Source organism: Eubalaena glacialis, chromosome 13 (assembly GCF_028564815.1).
Source record: "Eubalaena glacialis isolate mEubGla1 chromosome 13, mEubGla1.1.hap2.+ XY, whole genome shotgun sequence".
Taxonomy (NCBI): Eukaryota; Metazoa; Chordata; class Mammalia; order Artiodactyla; family Balaenidae; genus Eubalaena; species Eubalaena glacialis.
In genome coordinates, this window is record NC_083728.1 from 23,474,536 (window position 1) to 23,499,573 (window position 25,038).

The following is a 25,038-nucleotide window of genomic DNA, read 5'->3' on the forward strand; positions in this document are numbered from 1 at the left end:
TCGTGGCTTCTCTTGTTGCGGAACACAGGCTCTAGGCGCACAGGCTTCAGTAGTTGTGGCACGCGGGCTCAGTAGTTGTGGCTCACGGGCTCTAGAGCACAGGCTCAGTAGCTGTGGCGCACAGGCTTAGTTGCTCCGCAGCATGTGGGATCTTCCTGGACCAGGGCTCGAACCTGTCTCCCCTGCATTGGCAGGCAGATTCTTAACCGCTGTGCCACCAGGGAAGCCCTCCCTAGGGATTCTTATTCATGGGGCTGAGTTGGGGAAAAGTTTCCCAGTGGGGTCCGTGAGGCTGGGGGTCCATGGAGAAATCACCACTCTCAAAAACAGTGGAAAGGAAGAGGCCTTCCTTGACCGTCAGTCTAAAGGCATACCCCCCACCCCCATCATTACCACTTTTACTTTTTTTCCTTTACTACTGGACACAGGGCCTAAGGTTACATTGATAACTAAGGACTTGAAGCATCATCATGGCCCCCTTGTGAAGAATGGGGGCATAGACAGACAGTCAGCCAATCCAACCACAGGTACTCAGACTAACGAGCAGAAATGCCTTTAAAAAGCTATTTCCTAAATGAGAGTGTTACAGGACAGGCTGATGTCCTTATATAACATTCCTAGCTTCAGAGGAGATGGGCCCTAGCCACACTGTCCCTGTCACCTTTCATTATCTAGAGTGCTTGCTCACTCCAAGGCTCATCAGTCTGAAGCTGGATACAGAAGATACTTTTATTTTCAGTTCTTTGAAAAGTATTTGTAAGAAGCCATCTCTTCTGAGGCAGCTGAACCATCCAAATCACTGCCCCTTTTAGAGGAATATTAGTACTCATTTTCCAGATGTAAAATGAGCGTCACTCTTATTTTGAAGAGCCCTTCCAGCATGTTCCTGTTCTGTCAAGCCCCAGGGCCAAGTGTCCAGCTTGAGGGATACTGACGGAGGGAAGTGGGAAAACCAGGACCCCGGATGAATGGCTAAAGGAGCTGGGGCACTTTAATCTGGGAACTTGAGCAGGAAGGCTGCATCTCCAAATTCCTAAAGGAGAGTGACCTGTGGGAGAGATTCAATATCCTCCATCCAGGGTACTGGGGAGAAATCAGAAAGAAGCCTATTTGGTTCAATGGAGGAAACTTCTAGTGCTTAGCCCAAACCATGTTAGATAGCTGGATGCCAGTAGGCAGAACTGCCTATCACTAGTTCATATAAGAGAGGGACAGACCTCAGGGTGACCTTAAAACAAGACAGACTTGAATTCATATCCTAGTTCCACTTAGTACTGGCTGTGTAAGTTCAGGCAAGTAACTTAACAAATCTCCAGTTTCTTTACCTATGAGAAGAGTATCTCATTTTTAAAAAAAAATTTATTTTTATTTTTGGCTGCATTGGGTCTTTGTTGCTGCACGTGGGCTTTCTCTTATTGCGGCGAGCTGGGGCTACTCTTCATTGTGGTGCACAGGCTTCTCATTGTGGGGGCTTCTCGTTGCAGAGCATGGGCTCTGGGCGCGCGGGCTTCAGTAGTTGTGGCACGTGGGCTCAGTAGTTGTGGCGCATGGGCTTAGTTGCTCTCTGGCCATGTGGGATCTTCCTGGACCAGGGCTCGAACCTGTGTCCCCTGCATTGGCAGGCGGATTCTTAAACCCTGTGCCACCAGGGAAGCCCTCTCATTTTTTTTTTTTGGTGAATGTTTGTGTGTACAAAAGTTAAGAGATAATGTTTGGGCTGTAATTACAGTGTACAGTCATTTCAACAGAAATGCTACCACAGGTAGCTTAAGCAAAAAGGGGAATTTACTAGCTTACATAATAGGGAAGTCCAGAGACGATACTGGTTTCAGACATGTCTACAGTATCCATGTATCATCATCTCTGCTTCTTTCTGTGCTGGCTTCATACTGTAGTCATGCTCCTTCCTCATTAGGAGAGGGGGGGACAAAGTTACCAGCTCACTAAGTTCCCTTACCACTTAGCAACCCCAAAGCTTGACTGCTGACGCAAGGGAAGACTGATCCAGCTTGGGATACATATGCCCCCTGCACACTGTGATGAAGAGGATGTGGAATACTCGTGAGGCCCAGGAAATAGGGACGCAGAGTACATAACACTTACAGGCAGCTACTAGAGGGAGGGTGAAAGAGGTAAGGCAGAGTAAGAACTCAGCAATTGTCCTGTCTCCAGGCTGGGCCCAGGGTCATAGTGGATCAATCCTTCTGCTTTGAAAAACAAAACCAAAACCAAAAAACAAAAAAACTTTATTTGACAAAAGACAAAAACCAAAGTTATTTACAGTAGTTTTTTGCTCAAACAATCCAACGGGATAACTGTGCTTCCAGGGTTACCTCAGAACCGAACCAAGCAGAGGCTGCCCTGCCCCCAGCCTCCCCGTCTTGTACAAGGGGGGAGTGCCAACCAGAATTCAGCAGCATGGCTCCCTGACCCCTCACCACCCTCCACTGCTCAGTGCACTGTGGGAGGGAAAGTCCCACCCCAGCCCAACACGCTTCCACAGTCCCCTGCTGCAAGTGTCCTGCAACAGTGACACCAGACCTGGGCTCAGAGACACGGGTGGGGTGCAAGAGGCCGGGCAAGCAGCAGCTTCAACTGATCTTGAAGCTGCCGTGTTCATTCTTCCCCAGCTGGGCCTCAGGAGGGTGAGGGTCCCTGATCCCCCCCGGGGCATGCCAGGAGAGGGCACAGAGAGGGGAGGAGGCAGAAGAGAGAGCCTAGAAAACCTGCCCACTAACAGAGAGCAAAGCCCCCTCTCTTAAATAACCAATCCCCACTCCCACAGCAATGGGTGGGCCAAGCCACTCAGAAGTTGGGGAGCCTCCCTGAAGTCTTCAGGGATCATCCCGGAAAGGACAGAACACATGTTGCTGCCTTTCTCCCAGCCAAGCCCACCCAAGTCAGCCAATACCCAGGAACTCTCCCCCTGTGCCCAACATGGCAACTTCAGGAAACTACAGGCTGAGGATCCTGACCTGTCTTTTGGCCCAGTAACAATGTTATTCAGAACAAAAATATTTCAGCTAATAACCTAGGATTAGTGTTTCTTAGGATATACTAGAAAGGTGGGGTATATTGCTGTTGAATGCTATCAGCAATGAAACAGCGGAAAAAAAAAAAGCGGGGCGGGAGGAGAATAAGACTAACTGTGTGATCCGTTTCACTGTGAAGTTCAGGGCAGGGGCTTCTGCAACTCCAATTTAAAGAGAGGTGCAACAGAGAGACACTCACAGCGAACAGGCTTCGTGACCGATTCCCAGCCCCAGCCTCCTCCCGGGGCAGTTCCACAGGCAGCTGGGGGCACTATTCCATGTTTCCTCCAGGCACAGTTTCCGGTCACCATCATGGGAAAAGCTGCCCGTCTGGATCAGCTAAAAGGCCTTCCTGACCACTAGATGGCTCACTTCTCTCCAAGTAGGAGCAACAGGGAACTTCTGACATTCTGGCCCCACTAAGCCAAGTTCCTAGAAGGAATTCAGAACTCAGGCTGCGGGGTGAAGCTTTCAAAGATAAAGAAGGGGAAAACATGAAAGAGAAAAAAACACCACCCCACTGCTCAGCCTAGCTTACCTCCCCCTCCCCTCCCCCACAATACAGTAAAAACAACCACCAACCAACCAGAAAAACACCTCTATCATCCTTCTCTGCTCTGCACCTAGAAGGTTTGGTCAGATTACTGTTGGACCCTCTCTCTGGCTGTGGCTTTATCCCCTTCTCCCTTCTGTGCATGATGCAGAAAAGCCAAAGCCCATAAAAGTTTTTTCTGCCTTTTTTTTTTTTTTTTGGTAAACCAAACCAACAATAAAACAACCATTTGGAATTTTGCAGAGATTTAGCTGGTCCCCCAAATGAAAATACTCCTTCCTTGTAAAACAATCACCAGTTGCAGTGGTGGATTATTCTCAGTTCATCAGACTCCATCAAGCAATGCACTCTCATTCCCCACACCTGGGCTAACTACTGTTAATGCAAACCACAGCAAAGAGGGAAAAATAAACACAAAGTTTAGCAAAAACCTAAACATTCAACCGGAGTCGGTTCTGTTACATCTGCTGGGCTCCTCTTTTCTTCTGTTCACACTTACGAACCTGGAATGTCCACACTTAACAAAAAGAGGCCCTGTCAGGGGCAACTGGGACCCAGCACAGGTGTGAGTGAACTTGGCAGGTTTCCTGTGCCCAGCCCAGGAAAGCAGGTGGGAACAAAGGGGCCCCGGGGATTCTCTGCAGCAGCAGCACCATGCCTGTCTCCAGTCTCTTGGTCTCATCACTGAGGAGGCCTGGAGAAACGGCAGAGTCAGCAGAGGAGAGGTCCCATCACAGTGCAGTGACACCAGCGGGCGTCTTCCTGCTGAAGACCTCTGGACAGAGGAGATGATCCCGATGTTTGGCAGTGATCCAAAGAAAACCCTCTGTAGGAAGGGGAACCAAAACGGAAACCCAGGACAGCTGGCTCGAGCCTCGAGCACCCCTGTTGGCAGATGCCTACTTGGGGTTTTCAGAGACGAAAGAAATGGGAGTGCGCAGCAATGGGGGTGACGGGTCCTGCTGCTTCTGGAGCTCCATCTCAGCTGCCCTCTGGAGCGCCACCTCCACCAGCAGCTGGAAGCTGCTGAAGTCCTCCTTGTCCTGCTCCGGCGGTGTGGGCGGTGGTGTGTTGAAGAGTCCACCCGTGGGGCTTCCAGCTTCAGCCCTGGTCAGCAGGGTGAGTGTGCTACCAGGGGTCACCAGGGGCTTGGGGGGCTCCAGCTCGCCTTGGGGGAAGGTGGCTGCCGGCTTGTCTCCCTGGCCTGAGTGGAGCGGCATGGAGCACACGGACAAGGAGAGCACATTGGTGGGGGCCGGCACAGACACAGCCAGCACTGAGGGGCTGCCGCCTCGGGGGAGGGCCACATCGGAGGCCTTGCCCCCACGGCGGGAAATGGTGTACTGGTTGGGGTCTTTGCCGTCCTTCCGAAGCATGTCTGGGAGAAGCCGCCGCCGGGCGTTGATGAACCAGTTACAAATCTGGAATGAGAATGAGTGTGAGAGACTGTGATCAGTTTACTCTCTCAGAACCGGCTGCAAAGCACCTGCGTTCCTGGCCCCAGAAACACAGCAGCAAACAATTCAGGCACAATCGCAGCCCTCAGATTTATGTTGGGACGAGAGAGTTAAAGAAGAAATCATATAAATGAAAATAAACTGCAACTGTGATCCAGCCAATGAAGGGAAGGTACGTCGGTGCTGTTGGACACAGTAATGGGAAGACCCAATCCAGTCTTCGTGGACTCGGGGTAGTAGTCTCTGAGGAAACGGCTTGCAAATTGAGATCTGAAGGGTAAGCAGTAGGTTAGGTGGGAGGCCAGAGGGGAGAAGAGCATTCGATTGAGAAGGATCAACACCTGAAAAGTGCCTATGAGGAGCTCAGAGAAGGAAGTCCTGTCTGGATGGAGGTTACCTCTCATGGTGGGGATTTGGTTCTTTACTCTAAGGATGATGGGGAGCCGCAGGAGGGTTTTAGGCAAAGGATGCTAAAAATGCTATGTGGAGAACAGAGTGGAAGCAGAGTGCAAGGTTAGTAGTTCAAGTTAGGTTAAGGGAGATGATGAGAAGATGACAAACGTTTGATCTGTCTGGGAGACTGGAAATGACAGGACCTGGTGCCCAGTTGGATATGGGTGTGTGAGAGGAGAGGGGATGGGGCCAAGGGTCATTCACTCCTAAGATTCTAGAATAGAGTCTTGCTGTATGCCAGGGAAAGAGCCACAAAGACACTAAGGGACTCTCAGGTAGAAGAAAAGTTATTGTTTCCAAGCAAAACCAAGGTCAGTGGTTGAATGTGCATTCAACCAACATCCTTAAATCCTTTTTTCCTACATGCTGCTGAGAAAGCTACCATTAACCGTGACCCCATTCCTGTCCAGCTGATTGTTTAGATCAATCCTCTTGGGCCTATGCCTGAGGCATGACATTTCTTACTGTTAAGTGGTCTGCTGCAAAACCAAGGCATATCTAGCACCCATCCTATATTTGTCTGGACCCTTTATAATAGCCTCCAGATTCACAGCTCTCCAATCCAGCCTCGTCACTGGTTGTCACTCACTTTCTAAAATGCAGTACTGTTATTCCTGTTCTAGAAAACTGCCATTTGTCTCCTACTGCCTATAGGAACAACTCCAGACTCCTGGGCCTGGGTGTTAAAAGCCTCCCCTGTTCATAACCTATCTTTCCAGCCCTTGTATTCTCCTTTTTTTAAAAAAAAAAAAATTATTTTTGGCTGCATTGGGTCTTCGTTGCTGCACGTGGGCTTCTCATTGCAGTGGCTTCTTGTTGCGGAACATGGGCTCTAGGCGCGTGGGCTTCAGTACTTGTGGCACGTGGGCTCAGTAGTTGTGGCTTGTGTGCTCTAAAGCGCAGGCTCAGTAGTTGTGGAGCACGGGCTTAGTTGCTCCGCAGCATGTGGGATCTTCCCGGACCAGGGCTTGAACCCATGTCGCCCTGCACTGGCAGGCGGATTCTTAACCACTGTGCCACCAGGGAAGTCCCTATATTCTTCTTCATGTGAAATTGCTCACCAGCCCTCATTGAGGCCCTGTGCTTTAAAAAAAAAAACAAAACAAAACTCCATGCCTTTTGCACATCACATTCCTTCTTTCTGGAACACCCTCTTCTCTACCTGGAGAATGCCCACTATTCTAAGTCTTGGCTGATCTAAGATATTAGAGATTGGGCTGAGGCAGAGGAAATGGTTTCAAAACACATCTCTCCTCACCCACAGCTGCTGTAGGGCCTGGCAGTTTCTTTTCATACTTGAATGAATGACACCATGAGGGTAGATAACTGTTCAGGAAGAGTGTGAATAGTTTCTGCACACCCCAGAGAAGAAGGCACCTAATCATGGCATCATTACTGATCAGCTAAAAGATCAGCCACTTACACCCTCTTTCCTTTCATTTACTCCTAACAGCCTGGAGATGTGACAAGACCAATCCCTTAACAAGCTCACCTGGGCATTATTTAAAAAATTATGGATTAGACTAGAAAACAGTTTCTTAGCTGCCTGGCTGGTGTAAGCTCAGAAATACAAAACCAGTTTTTCCTTAAAGAGGCAAATACAACCCCTCATCATTTTTTCCATGTCCTTCTCCCTCTTGCCCTTCACTGGAGGAGCTGCCACAGGGGGAAAGTTGCCTAATCACTTTCTTGCTAACACAAAAGTAGCTGGAGAGAAGAAACAGAAACTGTGGGAGCGTGTTGGTGATGAGGCCTGTCTGTGGCATGGCATGCCTCCACACATCTCGGCATCTTTCTGGGAGCCTTTGTTGAGAAGCGTTTACCAATAGCTGCCGTTTACTAAGCACTGTACATCTAGGCAATTTTCTTCCAACAGTTTTATCAGCCCTATGAGTTTGATCAGCTCCCATTTTACTGATGAACATATATAAAGCTGAGCCTGGAGAAGTCAGGCAGGATTCTACCTCTAGCCAAGGATCCCCAAGCCTGGACCTTTGGATCTGGAGGAACGAGAACCCCTACTCTCTGAATCTTTCTCTCAGGCTATCACAGGACCCCAGAGCCCAGCTTATTTTACTCACTAGAATGGTCAAGTTAGAACTTCTCACCTTCCTGTTGCTCTCCCTTTCAAGGCTTCATGCTCACTCAAATAATATTTATTAATGCTTGCTATGTGCTAGGCCAGTTCTCGGTGCTGGGGATGCTTTTGTGAATTAAACAGATACGCACTCTGCCTTGTGGAGCTTATAGTCCATCTAGTTGTGGAGACTGGCAATGAACGAACATCACTATAGCAACAAGAAGTGCCAGGAAGGAAACAGACAGGAATAAAAAGGTAGTATATAAAGATAAGAGAGACCTCCGTAGATAAGGGGTCTGGGAAGGCTGAGACCTAACAGATAAGAAAGAGCCAGCCACACAGAAAGCTGAGGGAAGAGTGTTCTAGACAGAGGGAACAGCAAATGTCAAGGTCCTGAGGCAGGAAAGGGTTTGGTTTAAGGAACAGACAGAAGCAGGCAGGGCTGATCCCACGAGGCCAGAACACCACGGTTAACCACCAAAGGGGCCTGAACAGTGGCCTAAGCTAGTTTTCACACTGTACGTCCTTCTCCTGGTCTTGTCTTTTCTCTCCTCTTAGTTCATCAACAGAAACTTACAGAGCATGTAGCAGCTGCTGTAGGGGAAGAAATGACAGGAACCCCTCCCCCACACCTCTCCTGTGCTGAGATGCCAGGAACTGTGTGGGCTGCAGCAATGCCTAACATTTCTCTAATGGGTGACTGGATCAAAGGCCCCACTCTCCTCAGGGCTCCCATACCAGTTTCTACCCCTGCCTATCACCTTCCTTAGCTGACACCTGGGCAAGGCCTTGAGTACCACTACCCAGCCAAACGGATGGCCACCTATGACAAGAGCGGGCGCCTGGAGTTGGCATGGCTCCTTGCCCAGCAGCCTGCAGCTGTACCTGTTCCACAGGTGACCGAAGGATAGCACCAGGCTCCAGGTCCTGTCAGGCTGGGAAAGCTCATGGGCAGGGCAGAGCCAGAGCCTTCCTGTGGCTTCTCTCCCTTTCCATTCCAGCCTGGAAGGACCCTGCCTCTGGGGTTCTCATTTACCCCACTTTACCTCTCTGGTCCTCTCAGTACAACTGAGTGTGCGCACGTGCACACACACACACACACACACGCACACACGACAGCAGGTATCAGCTGACACTTTTTGAGCTGCTCACTCCAATCCTGGCTGGAGTTGCAGGGGAGCCCCAAGGGAGAAGTAAGACTGAACAGCTGAGTGGACTAAGGAACTAAGGATCTTTGACACAAGGTATCACGCCAACCATCTCACTTGCATTATGTTTAATCTGCATGAAAGCCTGGACGGTAGTAAGCAGTGTCCCCAAAGTACTACAGAGAGACCTGGAACTCAGAGATGAGAGAACCTGCCCAAAGTCACACAGCCTCCGAGTGCACAGCTGGGATTCAAACTCAGGTCTCCTGCTGCTGTTCTCATTCTGGTCTGCTGTCTTACCAACAGAGGAACAAAATGGATAGCTGCAAGGCATCACCATAATCCTAAAAGCAGACTCTTGCTGAACACAAAACATATCAGGTGCTGTTCTGAACATTTCCCATCTAACTAACTCATTTAATCTTCAACAGCCTATGAGACAGGTTCTGTGATGATCTCCATTTTATTTGAACCACTGAAGAAACAGAGGCCCTGATCAGAGAGATTCAGTAACTTGCTCAAGGTCACAAGGGCAAAGGCTAGGATGTGATCCAGACAGCCTGATTCCAGGCAACTACCACTGTCAGGTGAAGATAAAAGACGGAGGAGAGGGCTTCCCTGGTGGCACAGTGGTTAAGAATCTGTCTGCCAATGCAGGGGACACAGGTTCAAGCCCTGGTCCGGGAAGAGCCCACATGCTGCGGAGCAACTAAGCCCGTGTGCCACAACTACTGACCTGCGCTCTAGACCCTGCGAGCCACAACTACTGAAGCCCGCTTGCCTAGAGCCCATGCTCTGCAACAAGAGAAGCCATCGCAGTGAGAAGCCCGTGAAGCCCGCTTGCCTAGAGCCCGTGCTCTGCAACAAGAGAAGCCATTGCACGGCAATGAAGAGTAGCCCCTGCTCTCCGCCACTAGAGAAAGCCCGCACGCAGCAACGGAGACCCAACGCAGCCAAAAATAAATATAAATAAAATAAATTAAAAAAAAAAAAAAAGACGGAGGAGAGTCAGCCTGAGGCCTTTTCTCCTTGCTCAGATGCTTCCATCTCTCCATCCTGCAGCTGCCTCCTTGGCTACCTGCGCTACAGGAGACCACTACACCTCTCCAGCTCAGCCCAGGATGCAGGGGAAACGTGACCTGGGTCAAGAGGAGTAGGGACCAGTGCTTTTGTTGAGAGCAGTCTTGGGGAGGGGAGCCTGGCGTTTACTAGCAGATGCGTGGGCACTTAGCCTCTAGCTGCACCTCCCATTTTGGCTTCTAATTCTGAGAACAGCAGAAAAACACCCCCCCACGTGCTCACCCTGGTCCACAGAAAGCTTGGCAGCCTACTTACTGTCTGTTTTGTCTTCTCATCCGATAGAAATGCACAGCTGAGGGCAGCCGGGCAAGGGCACAAGGCCCGAGTGCACCACCAGTGCCAGCTGTGATAATGGGCTCTGCGGATTTTCTGTAGCCCCTTCCAGCAGCCTGACCCATGCCTAAGTCAGGAAAAAAGCATGTGACTTGCCCCAATTCAAGGTCCTTGGGGAGGGGGTAGGAGAATGCCAAGGTGAATTCTGTGATTGATACGGCAAAACAGAGGCTTGGTGCCTGAAAGCCTGTCTCTACCATAAAACAGGGCCCTATCTGAAAGGCTGCTGCCCTGTCAGTATTTTCTTTTTTTTAAATCAGTGGCTGAGATGAAGGACACGGGAGGAATCACTGTGGCAAATGGGAGTGGGAGGGGCACTAGGGAGCAGATAAAGGCCATGAGGACCAGAGCAGGGCTTTTGAAGGCGACACAAGTGCTTTAATTGTAATGTCTTTTCAACTGTGAAAGACAGAAGCAAAAGAGGGGAGAGAGTGAGGGCATGGAGAGACCTTTCCCAAACATCACGGTCCCTCAATCTGTGTTGTGACCACCCGTATGCAGGTGCTCCTAAAGGCTGCTGGCTGTATTAGAATAACCTTGAGGGTGATTTTAAAAAACTGCTACTTCTCATCTGCTTTATAGATGGGGGGCAGGGGAGAGGGGTGGGTGGAATCAGGAATGTGTTTTTAAACAAGCTCCCCAGAGTCCTGCCACCCAAGCTTAGGAACCAATGGTTTAACCCACTGGTTTAACTTGTCCTTGTGGGCCAAACCCTTTACTTAAGCAAAAAAGCTTACACAAAAGCTCAAAAAATATACAAATGAAAGGCCTTAAGGTGGGGAGACAGTGGTTACCAGGAGGAAGAATCGGGAGGCAGCTATCTTTGGAGCCAGAGTAAGGAGAGCAGCTTCGAGAGATAAAAGTTCACTGAGGGCAGGGCCAAGCCACCCCCTCACCACACAGCAGGCCACTACAGCTTCTGCACCAGGCTCCTTTCTTGCCCAGTACAAGTACCAGAGGGACTGTTGCCCCTCACCTCCCCAATCCTTCAAGTCTGTCAGGATTCCATTCATATACAGCTTCCGGAGAAGCCTTGCCTACCAGGGCAGCTCAGCTGACACACACGGGTAATTAAGTACACTGAATTCTCAGTCCTTTCAATGTCTTCCCTCCCCCAGGGGGGACAGTGCCGGTTCTACTGTTGTGTTCCCAGCACACAGCACTGGGTCTGGCACAGAGCACACCCCCAATCAATATTACACAGAGAAGGAATGGGCACGAACCCTCCCCGCCACGCTTACCTCCCCTGCCCAACTGGCAGCCCCTTAGAACAGAAACCACAGCAATAAAGTGGGCTTACAGGGTGTCACTGGGACCTGTGAAAATCCTTCACAAAAGACTTTTTGGTTTTACCCTCCCAACTGCCTCGCCCCGGGCAAGTACCAGCTAACCAGTTAGTTAAGTAACTCATTGACTTGCTAATGAGATTGCTCCTGGGCCGGTTAAAGGAGACAATCAAAAGGGAGGTCCCCAGGGAGAGAGAAAACAAACTTGGCAAAATGTTGATGCTTGCTGGAGCCAGGTGATTGGTGCCAAGGGTGCGTTATAATATTCTCTTACTTTTGCGGTTGTCTGCAAACGTTCCTAATAAACAATGGAAATTTTAAAAATTAAATACAGGAAAAAGAGATGCCTCCAGGGACTGACTTAAACCAGCTTTTCCAGATTGAGGAGCCACTACATTTCCTTTATTTCTGAGGTCCTGCCTATTGTCATTTCCAACACTTTTTTTTTTTTTTTTTTATTTCGGGCCCGCCTTGCAGGATCTTAGTTCCACGACCAGGGATTGAACCCAGGGCCCTCGGCGGTGAAAGCTCAGGGTCCTAACCACTGGACCACCAGGGAATTCCCTCTAGCACTTTTATCTTCATTTTGTCACTTCAACAATTATTTACTGAGCACCTACCAGATACCTGGCATTGAGCTAACACTGAGGATGTAGTGATAAATAAGTCTAGGCCTCTGGAGTTTAGTGTGTTCTAAAAAGCAGTCAGTCAAGTCCAAATGCTGACCCAGTCCCGGTGCTGTGGGAGCACAGAGCTCCTCTAGGGGTCAGGAGTCTCCCTGGTCAGGGGTGGGAGCAAAGTGGTGTGGGGTATCTATCAGTGTGGCAGGAGTATGGGGGGCCAGGGATGAGGCCTGCTACACAGATTGGGAAAGATGATGTCGTCAATAGGTTGGCAGGAGCCACTGAAGGGTTTTAAGTAGGGGAGTGACACGTGATCAGATGATGATAGGTTGGACTAGGGTAGGAAAGAAGCTATATTCCGGAAATATTTAAGGGGTAAACGTGTAGGAATTGGTGAGACCAAAGGAGCTGAGAAAGGGCTATCAAGGGGAACCCCTTAGAAAGGGAAGGACCCAGCTTGGCGAAGTTACCTGTTATCAGTCAGGAAATCTGGGGTGCCTGTGAGACCTTCAAGCACGGATGTATGGCTGGCGCTGCTTGGGACTCATGGTACAGTTTCCATCAAGGAGTACTAGATGGTCCCCACTGCTCCTTTTTTTTTGGCCACACTGCGTAGCAGGTGGGATCTTAGTTCCCTGACCAGACCAGGGATCAAACCCATGCGGAGTCTTAACCACTGGACCACCAGGGAAGTCCCCCCACCGCTCCTTAACTCTCAGCATGCCTCTAGAACAGGATGGCCACCAGTGGAACCCCTCCCACCAGGGGATGCCAGGATCCAGCCGGCCCTTCCTCAGAAGTCTCCAGCAGCTAATCCTGAAATGGATTAGCTGTAGCCCCAGACCTACATTTCTGTAAGTGGGATCTGGGGATATGCCATCCTAGGGGCCCACTAGTTCCCCACAAGAATGTTTTGGTTTTGTGTTTCCAATTTGATCACAAGTAGGAGTGCCGTGGCCTCTGGCAACCCAGGTTTGCTCAACTCTGGAGCCAGTGCCTCTGTCATACTACACATCATAGTGCAGTCAACAAAACACCATCCACCGTTTGTTATTAATGCAGTTAGATGTAATCTCATTCGTTTTACATCTATTTACTTTGGAAAACTATTTGGTTATTTCACAGCTGTGTATAAGAACAAAAGCAAGAGGTTTTTTTACCCAGTTTTATGTTTGTACATGCTTAAGTGACGTGATAAAAATTATTCAAGTCTACATTGTGAGGGAAGCAAGTCCGTGAAAAAGATTTTCTTTAAGAGGAGTCAGTACATTATTCAGACTTGAGAAACAGTGTCCCTGATAAAAGGCAATTTCAATACAGTGTGGAAGTGGTTTGGTTGCACAGGTAAGAGGCACACTGGAATATACAGCTGGGGGAATCAGAGAATACTTTCATGAGAAAATGCTTAAACAGAGTGAGCCAGGCTCAGAGAGATCAAGAAACCAAGGGAGAAGGCCCAGAGGCCTGGGGGTTCAGGGGCCCCAGAGACAGGAAGAACTAGGCTGCAGGCAGGAAGACTAACAAAGAGGCTATCTAGGTAATCCTGGCTCTTAGGCACCAAGACTTTGGCCTGTGCTCTTCTGCATCCTGTGAGTTCAAGTCCACCTCTTCTGGGAGGCCTTCTGAGGCTCCAGGCCTGCTCAGAAGCCCTGCCCTGAGTCTCTGCTGCCATCTGTCCCAGCGGTGATCACTTTTTGCAAACATCAGTGGCCAGGTCTTCCCCTGCTTTCCCATCCCAGACTAGACACTCCCTAGGGTAGGAATGTGTCTGGATCCTCTCTGGGATCCCAACCCTGCCCCGCATAGAGCTGGGCATAGTGCAGCGCTTGTCGGTAAACTTGTGAGGTTCTAGGAACTGCTAGGCGAGACCTATGACCTAGGAGAGATGAGGATGAAAGGGAGAGAAGAAGTGCCCACCCTGTGCCAAACACCTCACAGTGGGCCTTGAATTCTTCTCAGTCCCACCCCCCAACCCTTACCCTTACGTGCTAGGAAAGTGCTACAATCAGCCCCCTTTTTCAGGTGAGGAAACACGAAGCTCAGAGAGGAGGCAGTGACTTGGCCAAAGTCCAGGCTTTCTCTTGTGGAGAAGATGGGATCCGAGTCAGGGTCAGTAGCTCTAGAGCCTTTCTCACAGACAGACTCCGATCAGCCACTGCCCAGCGAGTATAAAGTCAGGTGACAGGAATTCTGAGGGCCGAATACTCACCATGAGGCTTCATGGAAGAGGGATGCAGCTGGAAGAGGTGGGGGGTTCGGAGAAGGGTAAGGGAAAGAGAGACGGCGCCAGGGATCGGAGTAGTGGGCCAGGAAAGAACAGAGGTGGAAGGGGAGGCAGCAGGGGGTGGGGTGGGAGGCGTGGGGTGCCAGCGGGGCAGAGGGTGGGCCTTTGCTAGGCTGGGGGCCTGTTCTGTGTCTCCCAGGCAGGTGAGCGCCCAACTGGAGGCAAGGCAGCGGTAGTCCTGGGGGTCTCACCTCAGCACCAGGAAAACAGAACAAAAACACCTGTAGGTCAGCAACTGGGGCAATTCAAAGGGGGTAATACCTCTCACTCTGACCAGAAGTGGATAACGGGACCTTCTGAGGGTGTTCACATTCGTGGTTCACAGAGTACTTTCACATCCAGTTCCGAATCTATTCCTCCCAACGGTTCAGTCAGGCAGTCTAATCCCACTTTATAGATGGGAAATCAAGATGTGGTTTACAACTCCTGCGTGGCAGAATGGGGTTTTGACCCCAGAACCTCTGACTTCTGCCCTTTCCTTAACCATGATTCCAACTCATTTTTAACCACTCTGCAGATCACCAGCTGCCCCGTGAAACCAAACTGCCATCCAAGTACCAATCTGGGGCTAAAGGCCAAATCCCAGACACTCAATGCCTTCTCACCCTCTCCCAGTTCCAGTGTTAATGACGACACCTAGACATTAATAACAATTCCTTGCCTCTTCATAACTCTCCAAAATCTGAAATCTAGCTGCAATGACCTCATGCAATTGTCTTCCCTTGAGGCAGAGAGGGTGGGTATTCTCATCTAACCTACGAAGAAACTGAGGCCCAGAGAGGGGAAGTGACCAGCCCAAGGCCACACAGTTGAGTCAGTGACAGGGCTGGGACAGGACCAGAATCCAGGTCTCCTGCTACCCCCTCCTTACCTGCAGCACCGACAGGTTGGTCTGTCCAGAAAGGCTCAGCTTCTCCTGCTCTGAGGGGTAGGCGTTGTAGCGGTGCAGGTACAGCCAGTCCCGCAGGATCTTCACCGACTCCTTGGGCAGGTTCCCTCTGCGCTTCCTCTTGCCTGCCAGGGAGAGGAGGCCTTCATCCTCACCCAGGTCACTGTCTGACATGGTGTCTAGGGGCTACGCTGTACCTCAGGCAAGCCTAAAACAGGTGACAAAGGGGAGGGGGACATTATTACCATGCGGTGCCTCTGACCCTTTTCCTAGTCTTCCAGCACATCATTACTAAAGCCTAGGACACCAGAAACGGGGTAATCGAAATTCAAAGTCTCAGGCCATACCAAAGCCTGGGCAAGGTAGAAGGAAGGGTCCAAAATGCCTCTATTTCATCAGGCCGGTAGATAACTACTGAAATAAATGGCAGATCATTAATAAGCAGAACCAGACTAGAAGTAATTACAGCTACCACTGAGGCCTGTTTTCCATGCTCTGTACTGAGCATTTCACCTTTATTATCTCATTCAGTCCTCACAAATGCCCTTGTAAGGGAGACACTAATATCATCATCATTTTACAGATGAGAAAAACCAAGGCCCAGAGAGATTCAGAAAGTCACCCAAGATACTCTGGCTGTTCAACAGTTACCATGTGACCCAGTAATTTCACTCCTAAGGTAGCTAACCTATGAAGAGAAATGAAAACCCACGTCCACACAAAACCTTGTACAAAAATGTTTATAGTAACATTATACATAATAGTCAAAGGTGGAAGCAACCCAAGTGTCCTCCAGCAGATGAATGGTTAAACAAAATGTGGCCTATCCATAATACTGTAGAATATTATTTAGCCATAAAAAGCAAGTTCTGATCCATGCTACAATATGGATGAACCTTGCAACTATTATGTTAAGTGAAAGAAGCAAGTCACAAAAAACACATACTATATGATTCCGTTTTTATGAAATGTCCAGAATGGGCTGGAGGGGATAGAAGAGTGATAACTAAAGGGTATGAAGTTTCTTTTCCAGGTGATAAAAATGTTCTAAAATTGATTGTGGTGATGGTTGCATAATTGTGAATATACTAAAAAAAACACTGGTTTGCTTTAAAAGAGTAAGTTGTATGGTATGTGAATTATATCTCAATAAAGCTGTTATATAAAAAAAAAAAAACTCACCTCCAGGATATGGTATGGAAGTAGGGTTTAGACCCAGATAGCTTGCCCCGTCCTCCACCCCCATCCTATCTTGCTTCCAGGGTCTCCCAGGACCCAGTGAGGAGTCTGGAAACCCTATCAATCTCCACAGTCCTACAGCAATCCATGTAACATTTACTGTGTACCTACTGTGTATACCCTGCAGAGATGCTGAGTTATCCCTACTGGTTATCTCTCATTCTCCTTTGTCATCTAGCCCCTGGCCTGGTCCCAGAATCAGTGCCTCAAAAATCCAGATAAATAAGCAAGGCTGGGCTCTAGTTCCTCCAACTTGGCCGTGTGACCTTGGGCAAGCATCCTTCCCTCTCTGGGCTTGAGCCTCCTCTTCATCTGTTAATTGAAGGAAGGTGTTTCCCTAGACAATCCAACTCAGTTGCTTATCCCCCTGACAAACTTCTTGTTCGAACACGCAAAAGAGATATACATTTTAAAACCAAAAGTTCCAGGACAAGCTGATGCCAGAATCTCAAGGCCCCTCCCTCCTCAGCCTTTTAACAGCTCCCTAGCAGGCTGGGCCAACAGACTCTGGCATCTCCCAGGTTTTGTTTCCTCGACTTGGGCCTGAGCCCAGATATCCGGGCTGGCTAGGCCAGGCTTTCGAGGGAAGGGTCTACCCTCCCAGCCGGGCCACCTGGAGGTGAGACAGGCATTGGTTAGAGGTGCCACTCCTCAGAGAGCAGCAACTGCAGGCTGCTTTCTGAGGTCAGGTTTCTGAGCTTTAGCTGGCCAGGGCAGTTGGGATCTGAGCTCAGGCAGGGATGCAGCCCTGGCAGGCTGTGAGAAGTTTACTCAAGGTTATCTGTACAGCTTCCACCCTGGCTGCCAGTCAAGTCCCAGTCTGCAGGGTTCCAGTGGGTGGCGTGTGGAGGTGACCCCCTCAGTCTACACAGACCTCTCTACCGCAGTGTCCTGCACCCCAGCCATGATATTCACCGACAAATACAGCAGACACAGTTTACAAATCCCAGTCCAGGAGGCTTCCCACACACAGACCCCACGCTCCCACCCAGCCTCACACCAGGCAACTCTCTAAGAGCACTCAGATAACTGGCACCAACCCATCGCTCAGCCCCTGGAACCCCCAGGACTTTCACCGACAAATACAGCAGACACACAGTTTACAAATCCCACGTCTAGCACGAACAACTGGTACCACACAACCAATTCCTGGATATACGCCCACCCACGATCTCTCAGACTGGGACAACTCCCGACGACATCATACTAAGGGTCAGTTCTTACCCTAACTGGCCTGTGGTAGCACCCTCTCGACATAACACCCAGGGCACCCTCCTACACACTCCACGACGCTGACCTGCAACCACTCCCGCGCCAACTTTCTGACAACTTCCCCAGCTCGGCCCGACACTCCCCCGGGCCGAGCACTCACGCTGCATTCCCAGCAGTTCACACAAAGCGCGCAGCCTCCCCCGCGGCCCAGACCCGAGTCGGAGCACATGGCTCCCGGGGCGGTGGGGAATCGGCCTGCGCTCGGGGCGCCTGCACCCCTCAGCCCCCTACCCCGCGTCAGACTCGGCGCTTCTGTTCCCCCGCGGGCCCGCAATCCGGGTGGGGCGGGGGCTCTGGAAGAAAGAAAACTCACGTGTCTGTCCCGGGGCAGGAAAAAGTTTGGTTCCCACCCCCTTCCCCCGCCGCTCGGCGCTCCTGACTCTTCGGGGCGCGGGGCTGGCCGAGCCTGCGCGCTCGGCTTTGTGCTACGAACTCGGCCCGGAGGGGGAGGGGAGGGGGCTGGGCTCCCACCTCCGCACCGCCCCCCCCAATCCTGCGCCCAGACTCCATGTTGGCCGCCCCCTGCCCCGGAGACTGCGCGCTTCGCCCGCGGGAGGCTCGGCTCAGGCTCGGCCTGCCCGAGGGACCCGGCGCACACAAACTTTCTTCGGGTCGCCGGCCCCACGCGCCCCGCTTCCTTGGCCCGCCTGGGAGTGACAGATGCCTCCGAGACAGACTTTCCTTTGTTCCAAAGGAAAAGGGAACTCGCGCGGGCTCCCCGGCCCCCCCCCCAGCTCCGAGACCTCCCGGCTGCCCCCACCCGCAGCTGTCACTCTCGGGGGGCCCCTCCCCGGCTCGGCCGCGGCGGGGGGTAGGGGGGCTACCGGCGGTTAGCAACGTGCACTTTTGAAACCAAACAAACCCGCCCCCCGCGCGCTCACCCCGGCCCGGGGCAGGGGCGGCCCTCTACCGGGGTGGGCTCCTAGGGAGTTGGGTCCCCCAAAAGGGCCGCGAGCGAACTTTCTCCGGGGGGGGGTGGAACAGCCCCCCCGCTACCGGTCCCAGTCAGCACACCGCAGTCGGGACTCAGAAACACAACCGAGGTCACCCATCCACAATCGCACGCGCTTAGACGACGCCCCCTCCCCCGCCCGGCCGAGAAAAAGAAACTTTCCAAGTTGTCCGCGCGCCCCCCGCCCCCATCTGCCCCCCTCCTGCGCACCGCACTGACTTTTCCCAGCAGCTTTTCCGTCCACGCGGCCTAGGGGTCGGTCCCGGGCGTCCCGGCAGGGGGCGGGAGGCGCCGGGGGAGCGCGCCGCGTACCTGCCGGGCCTGACACTCGGCCTGACAGCTCGCGGCTGGAAAGCACCTCGCGGCCTGACGTCAGATCCCCTCTCCTCCCCTCCGCGCTCTCCTCGCCCTCCCCCACCCGCCCGGAGGGAGAAAACAAACTTTGTGAGGAGCGCGGCGAGCGACGCCCACCCCCCGCGGGGCGGGCCAGCGGCTGGGGGCTTCGCCCCGCCCACCGCGCCCGGAGGGGGCGGAGCCGGGAGGGCACCTTCTTCCTGCGCCCACCCCCACCCTCAGGAATGCCACATGGCCTCCGAAGAGGAGTGGTGGGAACCCGGATCGGGATAGTGCGCTTGGGGGCAGGAAGTGGCCCGTTCCTCCTTTCGGAGAGCATTTCCGGAGCGCCTACTGTGTGCTCCACGCAGGGGGTGGGGGTCGTTACCGAGAGGAGAAATAATGCAAATCCCGATGTTTGTTAGTCAAATCTCCGGAGAGGAAACTGAGGCCCAGTTAGTCCGGGGATTTACCCCCCAGCTGGTAAGGACTGGGGTCTGAATGCGGCGCCTGTTCTGCCCTCAAGGTCGCGTAGAGTCGGGTAGAAGTCTCCCTCGGACACAGCCCCAAAGCACGTAGCCCCAGGGTCTGTCACACAAGGGGCAGCCAGAGGTAAAAATAGCCAATGTTTAAGGAGTGTTTATAACGCAGTGACGTTAAGCGTGTGTATCACCCTCGGGTTATGGGGTAGGTTCTGTTATATGTCAGTCCCTGGTTTGCCCATGAGCTGTTCTTGACTTTGCTTCTTGTCACACAGTCAACCAGTGTCATTCAGCCCAGGTGGGTCCGATAGCGGGAGGCCGAGCGCTTATCTGATGGAGACGGCAGATGACCGTCTAAGAGCTCTCAGCGCTCCCTGGTTTCTTTTTCCTCTGCCCTCAACACCCAACTCCAGGACGTTTCCCTTGGTCTTCCCCAACCCTGCCAGCACTCTTCCCTGCTCTTCGCTCTCTGTTCCACGTACTGTAAAATACCTGCTGACCAACCTGTTGGCCTTCTGGGGAGACTTTGTGCCCCGCAGAGCCTAGCACAGTGTCAGCCTAAAAATGGGTAAGGCCTTTTCTGGGCCTCTGGTTCCTCATCTGGTCCCAGATATGTAGGACCCTCGTGCTTGGAAATTAGCAGCTTTGAAATGGTTTTTGGTCTTAATTACCCTTTAGCTTTGGAGAACTCAGAACAAAGATCTAGTTTGCTCCGCAGACCCTAAGCCAATCAGAATGCTGATTAAATGACTGTTAAGGTGCACCTGGACTCCCCATTGAAGCCAGACTAACCTGCAAATGCTTAGAAGCTAGTTGGCCACACTGCTTTCCTCACAGCAGTAGTCAGAGTGTCAGTGCTGCAGCCCAGCGCTCTCCGTGTCACAGACAGGGAAACCAGAGCCCAGAGTGGAGGCCCCAAACAATTTCTTGGAGCGCTCTGTCCACAGCCTTATGAGAGAAAAAGGGAGGCTTGGGGAGTCTCACGTAAAAAAGGTAAAACCTCCGGGCCCTGCAGAAATAGAGACGCAGATGTAGAGAACAAAGGTATGGACACCGAGGGGGGAAAGTGGGGGGGGGGGATGAATTGGGAGATTGGGATTGACATATATACACTAATATGTATAAAATGGATAACTAATGAGAACCTGCTGTATAAAAAATAAATAAAAATCAAAAATAAAATGTAAAAAAAAAAAGCCTCCGGACCCTGGTCCCTAGGATCACAGAACATGTGTGGGATGGGGGCCTACATAAGGGGGGAGCCTGGAAGGGAAAATGGGTGCAGCCAGGTGAGCCTGTTGATGCGACGGTTCCCAGCACTTGGTGTCAGTGCATGAGAGCCAGACTCTGCCCGTTTTGGGGAAGCCACAGGGGACCTGGGCTGCAGCCCAGAGACCTCCCGGCAAATTCAGCCGGCAGCAGCCCCCTAGGCCAGTGCTTCGCACGTCTTATGCTAGACGAGGTGCATGGGGCAAATGGAAGAGAGCAGCTCTGTCCTCCTTTTAGCCCGCAGTGGAGCCACCTGAGAGCCGATAACAAAGCAGATTCAGGAGCCCCTCCCCAGACTTCCTGGAGGGGGAGGGGGAGAGTTGGGAGGTAGAGGGGAGGCTGGTAGTATGTCAAGATTGTGCATTGTAAACAAATTTGAGAATTACCGCGTGTTTCTCAACTGGTAAGTTATCAGAATTTAAAATAGATGCATCCTTTAAAAGCCAGTAAGTGTACCTCTAGGAATCTATATCGAGAAATAATTGCAGAACAAAGATGAATGCTTACACAAGATTGTTCTTTGCAGCACTATTTATTTTGGTGGAAAATTTCAAACAGCTACGTGCCCCTCAGCGGGAGCTGACTGCTTACAGGCACTCTGGGAACTCTGCACAGCGGGATGTTGTAATGGGGTAAGTCTGTGAGCACTAACCTAGGAGATGGCCAAGGAATATTTATTATGACACTTTGCAATGTCCTAGCAAGAAGGGGCTTTGCGTATACTTGGTGAGAACTTTCGTGGGAAAACTTTTTCCAACTGGGAAGTTATTTTTATTGTCATTTTTCTCTCATCCAGTTTTGCCCCCCCCCTCTCTTTTTCACAGATGAAAAAACTGGGTCCCTGAGAGAAGAAGGGACTTGCCCCATGATCTGCCTGGGGTCCTGACTCCTGGCACAGATCTGGAGTGGGGGTGGAGGGGAAAGAGAGGTGGGCGTGGCATCAGAGCCCAGGCAAACCAGGTGGCCGCCGGGAGGCCATTTTAGGAAGAGTCCCAGGAACTCAAGATCCCTCAGGCCAGAAAGGGACTGGATAGGCTGCATAAGGCAATTCTGCCTCTGTACCTGAAAACCCAAATTAGAGGCTCCTGATGATGGGGCTCTCTCTTGATTGTGCCTGTTTCTAGTGAACTTGGTTATTGCATGCATAGGTTCAAATGAATGTTATGCAAATCTGTTTTCATTGGGGAAAAAAAAAAGGTCAGCCATTACTGTTTTTACCTGGGGTTGATGGAAATGGGGAAAGAGACTGATATTCACTGTATTCACTTGGCTTCCAACATGAGCCAAGGCGAGATCCGGTAGCACAAAGGAGATAGGGTTCTGGGGGGTAGAGGGGAAGAGTCCAGCAAAGGCCAGGGTCAGTCAGTAATTCAGGAAAAAGCTGGATTTGATCAGCTGGTAGGGCCTTGAAGGCTGAAGTGAAGAATTTGGATTTGGCAGTGTGGGTAGTAGGGAGCCCCTGCGGGGCTGCTGAGACAGTGGCTGAGGAGAGGTGGGAAGAGATTGGAGGTAGGGTGATCAGGTGAGGCAGCTCTGGGTAATTGAGACCAAACGGATGGAGACCTGTCTCTGAAGTCTAGGAGATTTGTAGCTCTCTTCCGTGAGGTTGTGCATTTTCATCTAATGTGGATTTCAGTTTATCAACATCTTACTTTAAAAGTCTTGTAGTATTTTTTTTTAATTTATTTGTTTATTTATTTATTTTTGGCTCTGTTGGGTCTTCGTTGGCTGCGCACAGGCTTTTTGTAGTTGCGGTGAGCGGGGGCTACTCTTCGTTGTGGTGCGCAGGCTTCTCATTGCGGTGGCTTCTCTTGTTGCGGAGCAGGGGCTCTAGGTATGCGGGCTTCAGTAGTTGTGGCATGCGGGCTCAGTATTTGTGGCTGGCGGGCTCTAGAGCGCAGGCTCAGTAGTTGTGGCGCACAGGTTTAATTGCTCCGTGGCATGTGGGATCTTCCCGGACCAGGAATCTAACCCATGTCCCCCGCATTGGCAGGTGGATTCTTAACCACTGCGCCACCAGGGAAGTCCCTAGTATTTTGTTGATCAGCTACAATTTGCTTAGCTTTCTCCTAGTTGTCGGGTATGCACTCATTCATCTAATTTTTGAGTGCCCAGTGCTTGACAGGCTGTGTGCTTGAAGCTGGGGGGTTTGGGCTACAGTGCCCGGTGGTGGAAAGGGTATGGGATTTGGGATTTGGAGCTACTAGCCAGGTGATGGAGGCAAGTCATCCAAACCCACTGAACCTCAGTTTTCTCATCTGTGGAAACATCTGGCTTTGGTGGGGGTAAGAGAAAATAAAGGCTGTGTAAAAACCGTTTGTGAATAGCATTCAGCATTTATAGAACAGCAGATACCATTATCAGGGTGTCTTAGCTCTGCTTCTAATAGCTGTGCGGCATTTGACAATCCGAGTTCCCGTTTCTTTCTCTTCATCTGAGAAATGACAGGGTTGAAAGATAGTCCTAAAGGTCTCTTCCTTCTCTGGCATTCTACCATCTAAGGCTTAAATGTTTTTGAAAGCAACGTATTGTATATATAAATGTCTGTTTGCTCACAGTTTAGGCAACACTGGGTTAAAGATTAAAACACTGGATTAAGATTAAAAAATCTTTTTTTTCTTTAAGTTTTTGGCCGTACCCCACGGCATGTGGGATCTTAGTTCCCCAACCAGGGATTGAACCCATGCCTCCTGCATTGGAAGGCAGAGTCTTAGCCACTGGACTGCCGGGGAAGTCCCAAAAAATCTTTTTAAATTTTATCTTTTCTGGGTTAAGTGGTGAGGAGTATTACCTAAAACTGTATCTGTCTGCATGGCTTTCTTAAATAGCTCTCTAGTTACACTTGATTATCTGATTTTCTTCCCGTGCAGTTTACATTTCAAATGGGCCCCAAGTTATAGCACTTTAACTTAGGGATGTCCGTGTGGCAGGGATGTGGCAGTGACCTGCAGGTAGAGATACCACAGTCTCTTCTCTTGATGCTTTCTGGCTTCTAGACAGATTAATTAGTGAGTGTTGTGCTTTTAATTCGGGGATTGAAAAAAATCCCTTTCGATTTTTCTGATAGTCTGCTGTCCTACCTGTAAACCACTGGGTACTGGTACTTGCAATCACAGCCATAGAAATCAGCTGTCAGAACTGGCTATTGTGGGGCCTGGGAGATTTAATGACTGTTTTTTTCTTCATTCTTTTTATTAGGATCCCAGGTGATAGGACAGTGGGGGATCAGATTCTGTCTGGCATGGTTTCATCTTTTTTATATGTGGGAACTTTTTTACCTCCTGGAGTACTTTTTATTATTTTTATTTTTTAATTATTTTATTAATTTTTGGCTGCATTGGGTCTTCGTTGCTTCGTGTGGGTTCTCTCTAGCTGCAGAGAGCAGGGGCTACTCTTCGTTGCGGTGCGCGGGCTTCTCATTGCAGTGGCTTCTCTTGTTGCGGAGCGCAGGCTCCAGGCACACAGCCTTCAGTAGTTGTGGCTCGTGGGCTCTAGAGCGCAGGCTCAGTAGTTGTGGCGCACGGGTGTAGTTGCTCTGCGGCATGTGGGATCTTCCCGGACCAGGGATCGAATCCGTGTCCCCTGCATTGGCAGGCGGATTCTTAACCACTGCGCCACCAGGGAAGTCCCCTGGAGTACTTTTTAAATTACAAAAGGAAATACACTGTGTTAATTATGGCAAGTTAAACAATGCAAAAGCGTATAAAGAAAAGTGAATAAGCTCCCCCCCTCATTCCCACCTTTCAGCATTAGCAGTGATAACAGGTATGTATTCTTCCTCACCTTTCTCTATGTTCATGTAAACACATACAAATATATATACACATCCTGAGAGGTGTTTTCTCTCCTCCCTCTTATTTACATTTTTTCCTAATTTTCAACAATTGCAAATAACATTTTCTACATAAAGATGTTTGCAATTCTGAGAATTTCCTGAAATAGATTCTCTGAAGTGGGATTACTGGGACAAAGAGTAAGAATGAATATTTGTAAGGCATGTTACCAAAGTGCTCTCCATGACAGCATTTGTAGTGTTTGAGTGCTTGTCTTACCCCGTCCTTAGCCACATCAAGTGTTAGCAGTTTTATGTTAATCTTTGCTCATTTGATGGCTGAAGAATCGCCTTTGGTTCTTTTAATCTGCATTTCTTCTTATTATTGGTGAGATTGGATATCTTTTTTTTTTAATTAATTTATTTTTTTTGGGCTACGTTGGGTCTTCGTTGCTGCGCGCTGGCTTCCTCTAGTTGTGGCTAGCGGGGGCTACTCTTTGT

The 25,038-nt window shown here is 50.5% G+C and overlaps 1 protein-coding gene across 3 annotated transcripts; it reads right to left on the reverse strand.

The window, feature by feature from the left end:
* Positions 1 to 2,228: 2,228 nt before the first annotated feature.
* Positions 2,229 to 19,145, reverse strand: TGIF2 (TGFB induced factor homeobox 2). 3 transcript variants are annotated; one of them, XM_061210085.1, is made up of 3 exons: positions 18,994 to 19,145; positions 15,201 to 15,426; positions 2,229 to 5,006 (listed from the first exon to the last, which is right to left on the reverse strand). In XM_061210085.1, exons 2-3 carry the CDS (start codon positions 15,390 to 15,392, stop codon positions 4,485 to 4,487), a joined length of 714 nt encoding a protein of 237 aa, XP_061066068.1. In that variant the 5' UTR covers positions 15,393 to 15,426; positions 18,994 to 19,145; the 3' UTR covers positions 2,229 to 4,484. The 3 variants fall into 3 exon arrangements, with proteins under 3 accessions (XP_061066068.1, XP_061066066.1, XP_061066067.1); XM_061210083.1 differs by having other exon boundaries at positions 18,901 to 19,145; XM_061210084.1 differs by having other exon boundaries at positions 18,892 to 19,145.
* Positions 19,146 to 25,038: the final 5,893 nt, after the last annotated feature.